Here is a 10035-nt window from a genome sequence, read left to right as displayed (position 1 = left end):
TAGGAAGCGAAGACTAATCCCAAAAGATGGAATCACTGGCGAAATCCCAATTGAAATCACCTCTCGTCGCTTGTGAGAGAGAGTTTATAAAACTCCGTGAAAACTTAAGAGCTAAGAAAAGTACCAACCTAAATAAGTATGCAATGATAATGTTTAATTTGACATCTTACAAAAATAACAATATAATACAAATGAAACATAATCAAAAGGAATATTACGGTTAAAAATTAGAGTCATTTAGCTGAATAACCACAAAAGAAGCGGTAATTAGGTAAATAGCTGGGCTTCTTTCGAAAAATGGACAAGAGCTGTATATTCCCATTTTAGCCCTATTGTTAGGTCTGCTTATTAGTCTGACATTGTCCTTTCTAAGACTATGCTAGTCTAGTTGCTAACCTATTTACACCTATTACACGCAAGCCATCATGTCCAAAATTGCAAATTTCCATAGTCCTTTCATTATCGAGAAGGTAAACACGCTTAAAGAGCTTTCTAATTACTCAAACACGCTTGAAGAGCTTTCTAATTGTTCTTTACTAAAATCATCAGAAGCAGGAGTGACTAATTACTCAAGAAAGATGGTGTCGTCTCGAATCGTAGACTTAGACGAGAATGTCGATTGTCATAAAACGGAATCGATATCGGAGATGACGTTCGCTGCGGGAGAAGAGCCCGTCTGAGTTCGTGTTCTCACCTATCAATCATCACGCGCCATAAAAAGGATTGTCAATGCTTTAGAAGATGAAGAAGTCGGAGTGATACGGGAGTCCTCTTTTGGTAAAATAATCGAAATAGCGAAAAAGCCTGCTTTTTCAAGAAGCTTCGTGAGATACATAATATCAAGACAGATGAAGATCAAGAAGAAACGTGGAGTATGGTTTAGGTTTGCGGGGCAGCGTATATGGTTTTTGTTGAAAGAGTTTGTGATTGTCACTGGACTACCTTAAAGCAACTATCATGGAGAAACCGTATTTTCATGCTTTGTTTGGGAAAGTGGAGGATGTTACAGTATCATATGTTATCAAGATGCTTCGCCGCAGAACCGTCACAGAAAGAGAAATCCGGATTAAGTTTGTGTGTTTGGCTCTTCTATCTTCCGTCCTGTTGCTTACAAACCTGAATATGAAAATTTCCAGAGAGTATGCTGAGGCATTGAAGATCTTGATGATTTACGTATCCATGGAGTAAGCAATTAGGAGCTCAAAAGCAAATTTATATAGGACCCCTGTTCGAAAACGCGGCCGCCTAGCCGCCTATGCGGCCGCCTAGGCGTGACTCGGAGCTTAGCCGTGGGGAGGAGGTATAAATCGGTGACTAAAATCGGTTGGCCGTAGAAGTCCGCGTTGTCCGCGTAAATGGGAAACGCGGCCGCGTAGTTTAACTCGGTCATGAACTCGACATTAAAAATTTTGATTATTAACAATTGACAATTGCCCACTAAATCCAAAAAATGGATGCTGAGCCCATAAAAAAACTTAGTTTAATATTTGTTTGGCCCAAAACTAACTCACGTTCATATACATTTGGGGATTTTCTTTTTATGAAATAAACCCTAGAAAAGTTACGACATAAACAAAAGGGGTTTTGAGATGAACTCAGAGGAAAATTGAGAGTTGGAGACGAAGTGAAGCTGAATCTAGTTGACAACCATCCTCTGTTCGTGAATTCAAGGTAATAATCATCTTTCTGTTTCTTTTTCGTATATATAATTGACTCAAGATTGAAAACTCATACTTACTGTAGTTCTTGTATACACAAAAACAAAAACTCAGAATCAGTTTTGGGGAAGGTTGAGTTCTGAAACTACTCAGTGTTAAAGTTTATTGTGTTTAATTTTTTTTAAGGTTCAAAAGGATGAACAACCCACCAACAGATGCAGCACCTCCTTCTCTGAAGCGAAATTCAAATGATGTGGGATGGGAATTTGGAGTCTTATGTGATCCGAGAAATTCAGACAAAGTCAAATGCAAGTTGTGTGGAAAACAGTTCTCTGGTGGTGTTTTCAGGATGAAAGAACACATTGCTCATGTGAAAGGGAATGTCTCACCCTGCCCTGTTTCATCTAAAGCGGATCAAGAGAAGTGTAAGCAGGCAATTCTTGATGCAAAAGAGAAGAAGAATTTGAAAAGGAAACATGATCAAGCATTGAGGGCAGAGGTGAACATATACAAGGACATCAATACTGAGGAACTGGAAAAAGAGTTGGGAACTCTTAAAAGTCCTCACTTCCAAGGTCCTATTGATCAGTATGCAACCTCCATTAACCCTGAAGCTTCTTTGGCGGCACAAACACGACAACAGAGTATCCATGATGCCATATCTAAGGAGAAGACACATGCAGTCCGTCAATACTGTTCTAGATGGATTTATGAGGCAAATATTGCTTTCAACGCTATTGACAACGACAGTTTCAGGATGTTTTGTGAAGCGTTGGGACAGTTTGGGCCTGGTTGGGTTCCTCCAAGTCAGTATCAGCTTAGAGAGCCATTGTTAAATGAGGAACAACAAAGGACCAAGGAAAAGTTGAAGAGTCTAGAAGAAGAATGGGATAAAGAAGGTTGCTCAGTGATGACAGATGCATGGACTGATATGAAGAGAAGAAGCATAATGAATCTGTGTGTCAACTCAAGGGGAGGTACATGTTTTCTTTCATCAAAAGACACTTCTAAGGATTCTCACACGGGTGAGTACATCTTCAAATACATTGACCAGTGGATTGAAGATATTGGAGCTGAAAAAATAGTGCAAGTGGTCACTGATAATGCTACAAACAACGTGGCAGCTGCAAAGATGCTGAAACAGAAGAGACCAAGGATATTCTGGACAGGTTGTGCTGCTCACACTTTAGATTTGATGCTTGAGGCCATTTCCAAACTTCCTGGTATTGCAAAGATAATTGATCAAGCAAAGGCTGTTACTATCTTTGTATATGCTCATCATACAACACTGTCCATGATGAGAACATATACAAAGAAAAGAGATATCGTGAGACCAGGAGCAACAAGATTTGCAAAATTTTATTTAAATTAATTTTCATAATTTTAAACTATTAATTGTAAAATTAAATGATGGAGTAAATTTCAAATGAAGTATGATAATCAGATTTCAAATAAAGTATGTTGAATAGACTCTATTATTATGTTCAAACTTGTTAAAGTTATAATCATAAAATTAATTTCTTATTTTTATTTTTTTTTGGTCAAAAAAAGTAATTTTAATATTCGTAGCATTTTTCATTAATTTTTTAATTTGATTGAAGAAAATGTATAAATAGGAATTTAAAATGAATTTATGAGTATTTTTTAAAAGTCTCCAAATTCAGCTAGAAGTTTCACAATTTATTTTAATTAAAAATCTAAATTCATATCATAATTATATAGAATATTAAATACAGATTCCAAACAGTTAATTTTATCTAGGTACCACAGATCTTAAGATCTTGTTCGTTTCACCATCTAGATAATCCATCTCGATAGAGATGAGATTGTTGTTTGTTTAAGGAGAATTTTCATGTTTACCATTTTTTTGGTACCATTATTCATACACTACTAAAAATATATTTTCAAAAATATGTTTTTCATTAAGAGGCAAAAAACTTTTATACTATTGTTATCTATATATATATATATATAATAAATAATTATTTAAATAAATAAAAAAAAATATTTTTTTATGTTTTCGAATTGTACTTTTCCAAATTCAAACTTTTTAATAATTTGTTTTGAATTTTTTTTCCAACTTTTTTTCAAAATTTCATTTTGAAAATCAAAAATTATTTTTGAAACTATTTTTTAAAATTTTTAATTTTTAAAGTATTTGATAGTATATTTATTAGATTCCTAAATTTCACATTTTTAAAGTATTTATTAATATATTTATTTAAATTTTAAATTGCAAAAAAATTCATTTTTTGTGTTTTTGCGAAAAATATGTCTAAACCCTAAGTCTTGATTAGTTAACCATAATATTATAAATGTCTTTTTTCTTTTCTAAAAGTGGGATTAAAATTGGTTAGTGTAAACATGAAAAATTGTACTATTAATGTGGTATTTTTGGTAATTTTCCTCTGTTTAAACTTTTACAAATCATATGAATGATATATCATAATGAGTTTTAAAATTTTAGCTTAAAATAACACTCATCTAGATGGCTCATTGAGATCGGTTTAATTGGTGCATCTGGAAGGAGATGAACGTATCCAAAAAACAAATGATAAATTTATCCTTATTTTAATAAATATTTATATTCAAGTTTAGACTTATTTTTTTGCAAAAACACTAAAAAATACATTTTTTGTAAAAACCGCAAAAATTCAATTTCCCGCCAAAAGCTACAAAAATTTAGTTTCCCGCCAAAACTGCAAAAAACAAAATTCTGTCAAAACCGAAAATGCATTTTCCTAATACATTTTTCTGTCAAAACTGAAAAAATACATTTACGATAAAACCGCAAAACCTATTTCTCTGCCAAAACCACAAAAACGCATTTTTCGGCAAAACCACATAACATATTTTTCCGCCCAAAATACGTTTTTCCGGCAAAAAAACCGTAAAACATATTTTTGCGCAAAACTAGAAAATACATTTTCCCGTCAAAATTGCTAAATACATCATATATATAGAGAGCAAAAGTATAATAGTGTTTTGTCTTGGTAAACCTGAAAATTCACCAAAAATCTGTTTATTTAAGTTGTGGGAACCGAAATTCGCACTGTCGATTTCCGTTTAAATAAGGAAACTAGGAAAACCCTAATTTCCCAGAGGTCCCGGATCTCTGCGAGAGCCAACGACAAGTGATCGAATATATGCGGAAATCATGAAAAGATAACAAACGAGTTTAGAGAAAACAGTAGATCTTATTTCGAGTCCGCGTAAGAGCGTTGCGATCATTACAAGAGAATACAAAGGCTTTGGCCGCAGGGGCCGTCAGCGAGTTACCTAGTTCTAGCAACATAAAACCCTAATCCTAGTTGAGTCGCAGCTCGATAACAAAGGACGAAAAAGATATCTAAAAGGCTTAGATTGATTTCGGACTGAACCTTGTTAAAGGCTGCCTACGTACCCCTTTCGAGGATCAAGCCGAACGTAGTTCAATTGATAGAGCTGGACAAGAGATCGAACTGCCTGGGCGAGTTCGTCTAGTAATTGAGTGCCAGTCATAGAAACCGAACTTGTCGAGAATAAGCCTAAAGTTTCTAAGTGCAGAGAATTCCGAATCAAAAAAGTTCTCCCCTCTGCTCCTCGCCTAGGACTCCTTATATACTAGCTCCAAGGTCGGTTTACGCTTTTACTCTTCTGCCCTTAAGCCGTCATAGCATAAAAATGGAGATATTCCATTTTTCCCGATCTTCACAATTATCTTCAAAACTTCCGTATTTATCCGCGGAAACTTGACATTTATCCTTCCTCGTGGGCCAAGCGCGAACCATGCTGTGGTTCACGGGCTTTTGGTTAAGAAAAATCGTAGGATGGGCCTCGAGTCGTGTTTTAGGTCCCTTTGGGCCGTCTTCCGACTCGACACGTTTACTACGAGTTTTCCGCGGTTTCTAATCCGCGAAGTTTGATCGATGAATTAGAATAGCGGGAAACATGGACTGAGCTTGCTACGGTCTTCGGGAGATAGCATTCGAAGGTTTGACGAGAATGCAAGGACTGGTCTCGTATCGATGTTCGGAAAGGTTCAATCGCTACACAGCGACCGAACTTTGGCTCGAGCCCGGTCGCTACGTAGCGACCGAGCGAAACGAGTGCTCGGTCGCTACGTAGCGACCGAGCTTCGGCTTGAGCTCGGTCGCTACGTAGCGACCGAGCGGGACGATCGCTCGGTCGCTACGTAGCGACCGAGCTTTGGCTCGAGCTCGGTCGCTACGTAGCGACCGAGCGGGACGATCGCTCGGTCGCTACGTAGCGACCGAGCTTGGCTGAGCTCGGTCGCTACGTAGCGACCGAGCGGGACGATCGCTCGGTCGCTACGTAGCGACCGAGCTTGGCTCGAGCTCGGTCGCTACGTAGCGACCGAGCGGGACGATCGCTCGGTCGCTACGTAGCGACCGAGCTTTGGCTCGAGCTTGGTCGCTACGTAGCGACCGAGCTTGGCTGAGCTCGGTCGCTACGTAGCGACCGAGCGGGACGATCGCTCGGTCGCTACGTAGCGACCGAGCATCCGTCTCGCTCGGTCGCTACGTAGCGACCGAGCTGTGTGCATGCTTGGTTGCCGCGTATCGATCGAGCTTGGCTTGTCCGCGGTCTGATTTCCATACTCGAGCTTGTCCGCGGCCGATTTGGATACATGTCCGTTGCCTTCGGACAATCGGTATTTAGTGGTTCGATTGAGATTTGGACGATATTTTACTGCAAGGCTGTTCGTAAAGATATCTTTACGAAGATTACTTTTCGTAAAAACGGTTATGCTGATTTTTACGGACTTTCAGACATTGATTCCGTCGTGACCGATTTTGACCCCAACAGTTAGCCCCCCAGCTCGTTAGAATCATGAGCTTCTAGCGTGAGGTTCTAGCGAGTGGCTTGGCAAGTTAGGCAAGGTAGGTGAGTTAGGCGGAATTAATGGTTGAAAAGGTCTGTGGTAAGTGATCTTCTCGCTCTCCTAAAAGTAGAAAACGCGATAAGATTGGGGCTGCGCCTTATGACGGCTGCCTACGTACCCTTGTTGAAGGGATCAAGCCTTTCGTAGTTCATCTTGGAGTTAAGGTTCTTATGACTAGTTTTCCAGTAGGACCTTTATGGTCTAGTTTTTATGTAGCGGTTATAAGGCGTGTTGCTGCCGATGGCATTTTGTATGGGTGTAGAGGGAAGACTACGAGTTGTCGTCTCGTAATCTAACTCTGTGTGAATTGCCATATCCATAATCTGTTTCGAGAGTTTTCCGCAGTGTGTAAACTTGCGGGATTTCTGAAGACGTTCGAATATTGGCAAAGAGACAAATTTTGGGATCTCGTATCAGGGTGTTTGATACTATGCCTAGAGATGTTAGAGACCAGTGCGCTGGGTTTAGGGCAAGACCTAGGTTTACTCCTGGTTTTAGAGGGTGCGATGACTAATTCGACTTACGTATCCCGTTTCAGTTTCATCCTGATTCCATACCGATTTAAAGTCCGCGATAGGTTCTCGGCTTATACGACTTGTATGGTTGGAATCGAGCATCTCTCCGGAGACCGGAAGTGCTGGACCAAAATTTCGGATTTCTTTTATAGCGCTATTATCCTTGTGTCGGATGTAAGAGAGTCATCTTCTACGAGATGGCTAAGTCTGTTTAGGACGTTAAGAGTTTGTTGTGATCAGCAACAAACTTAATGGTAAAAATTACTATTTTGAGTCTTCGCGAAGAATATGTTTTGAGAAGATGTTAGTGCGTATGACTGTCTGGTCTTCCATGAAGGTGTTTTTATCGAGGAAGGAAATTTCGTCGAAGAACTAATCTTCAGGCGTCCGCGACGTCTCGCGATGCTGAAGATTTGTTATTCTTTCGTATGCCACGTTTCGTGCTTGAAATGTTCGCGGGCTTTGAAGATATTTCGCGATGTTGCGAGGGTTTAGTATTAGCCCTGTGTTTGAGAAACATTCTGGTTTGACTAAGAATGTTCGCAGCCAAAAATTGTTGTTCCTGTTCGGATGCTAATAGTTTTGTTTGCGATCGAGGAATTATGACTGAGGTGTCGTGTAAATTTGTCCATGGGAACAAGTGTTTTCCTTCATGGTGCTTTGTGAAGAGTTGGCCTTCCGAGATGTATTTCGTGCATTTTTTAGGATGTTTCGTATAGCTCTAGAAGCTTTGTTACGAATTTTTCCTTACATGCCGCGTATTGTGGTTAAAACGTTGCGGGCTTAAAGTGAATTGTGGAGCGTATTGAACTTGGTCAATTTTCGAAAAGTTTAGATTTTCCGTTAACCGTTTGGTTGTTAGGACTTAGTTTCGTTATGAAGAATTTATCATATGATTTCCGATTGTGGGCTATACGATAATTTATCATATCATATAACCGATTTTACGAAGGTCATAAATCAGTGATATGTATACATATGTCAAAGTAGCATTGTTTCTGCGGGTTCTACGAGAAACGTTCCCGCTGTGATTTTGATCTTAGGTGAAGGTTGCTTGGCGTTACCCATGGAGTATTACCGAAGTTTATTTCAATACGATCTAGTCGCAGAACAATTTTCATAGGTTTTTCGAGAGGATTCTCATGACACATTTGTTTCTTGAAAGAATTGGTCAACCAGAAGTGGATCTAGCTAACCATTGGGAGGAAAATGCTTCTTTTAATGTGCACGATGCTACATATATTCTCGAGTTTTCTTCGTCGCAAATGTTTTCGATACTTTTCCGTGACTTACTCGGTACAACGGAAACTGAAAGAAATGCTTTGGTGATTGAAGATTTCTCGCCGCTAAGTTTAAAACGAAACTGGCTTTTTTGAAGCCGGAAAAGGCTTCAATACTTTGGCTAATCGTCGAGTTTCAGTTTGATATTGGTACAAGTTTTCTGTACGCATGATTGCGACAAGAAATGATGTATAGTTTTTGAGATTATGTTCATGATCGTCTGGATATGTTGCTAGCGTTTAGACGAATATTAAGATTGTCGTTTGCCTATTCTTGACGATTTGCAGAAGTTTTTTGAAGTTTGGGAGTATACGAGTATAGTATACGTACCTACTCCCCCTTTTTTTTTTTTTTTTTTTTACGAAAGAAAAACGGTTGAACCGATACTTTGAAGGGTTGTGTACGTTTCCTCTCCTGATGTTTGGAATGATCGATAATTCGGGACGATTTATAGACGACGCTTGGACTGTGATTTGGTTGTTTCCACGTTGACGACTTGGGATATGTCGGTTCCGAGAAAATTGCCAGAAACGAATCGGTTTTAAGACGACGTTCATGTCTCTAACTTTTTCTCTCTTTAGGAAGCGAGCTTGATATGCGTGGCGATCATTTCTCGACTTTCGGAGAGTTTAGATCGGTTTGCAAGATTTGGATGAACAATTATGGGACAATATATCGAGACAGGAAAAATCGCTTAAAACTTAGTTCGCTAGACTATCCGCCTAGGTTTTACGTTCCCTAAAGTTCTATGGCAGCCTCAAAGTAATTTCCTACGAAAATTCCAAGTCTGATTTCAAAAATTTCAAGTCGGAAATACCTTAGTTCTCTCGAAGATGCAGTTTTGTCCCTTCTCAGTTTTGCGTGCTCATTTCCGTTTCCTATTCTCGTGTATGTTCGCCATTTCCGATATTGGTGTTTACCCTTTGAAACTTGACATTTATCTTCCGAACTTGACTGTTATCTTCTCCTTAGATAAGACGTCGATTTTTGTAAAAAGGTCCAACGTAATCGTATAGTTAAGGCGGCTAAGGTGTTAAGTTAACCATTGCCGTTTTATACGATTAATCTGAATCCATGCGAGAAAATAGGTCTTTGCGGTTTTTTTTTTTATATCGTAAAGTCTCAATGGTAACTTCAATCGAGGCGAAACAAGAGACGTTTCGATCGAGATTCGAAAGTGAACGCAAAGATGGAGGTAGGGTGAGCAGAAACAAGCCAAGGAGTTTAGGATGAGGTTTACTTGTTTTTGTCGTAAAATCTCAACGGAAACTCCGATTGAGACGAAACCAAAAGCGTTTCGATGAGAATTCAAAGGAGAACGCAAAGGAGGACCCCTTTGAGGCCTGACAGGTTGCTATAGCGAGTGAGGATGTCATCTCGGTCGCTATAGCGAGTGGAAGGGAGCCGAGAAGCGTCCTACTTGTTTTCGTCGTAAAATCTCAACGGAAACTCCGATTGAGACGAAACAAAAAGCATTTCGAAGAGGATTCAAAGGAGAACGCAAAGGAAGAACCCTTTGAGGACTTACAGGTCGCTACGTAGCGACTGACAGTCTGACAGGTCGCTAAGTAGCGAATGGAAGCAAGCCGAGAAGCGTCCTACTTGTTTTCGTCGTAAAATCTCAACGGAAACTCCGATTGAGACGAAACGAAAAGCGTTTCGACGAGGATTCAAAAGACAACCCAAAGGAGGACCT

The 10035-nt window shown here is 39.3% G+C and overlaps 1 protein-coding gene across 1 annotated transcript; it reads left to right on the top strand.

Annotated features, from left to right (window-relative positions):
* The first annotated feature begins 459 nt into the window (after positions 1-459).
* On the top strand, positions 460-3092 carry LOC106355058. Its single transcript, XM_013795075.2, has one exon. The coding sequence runs from the start codon at positions 1855-1857 to the stop codon at positions 3028-3030; it is 1176 nt and encodes a 391-aa protein (XP_013650529.2). The 5' UTR covers positions 460-1854; the 3' UTR covers positions 3031-3092.
* Positions 3093-10035: the final 6943 nt, after the last annotated feature.

The sequence above is a fragment of the Brassica napus genome, chromosome A7, assembly GCF_020379485.1.
Source record: "Brassica napus cultivar Da-Ae chromosome A7, Da-Ae, whole genome shotgun sequence".
Classification (NCBI taxonomy): domain Eukaryota; kingdom Viridiplantae; phylum Streptophyta; class Magnoliopsida; order Brassicales; family Brassicaceae; genus Brassica; species Brassica napus.
This window is presented reverse-complemented; position numbering and strand designations above follow the sequence as displayed.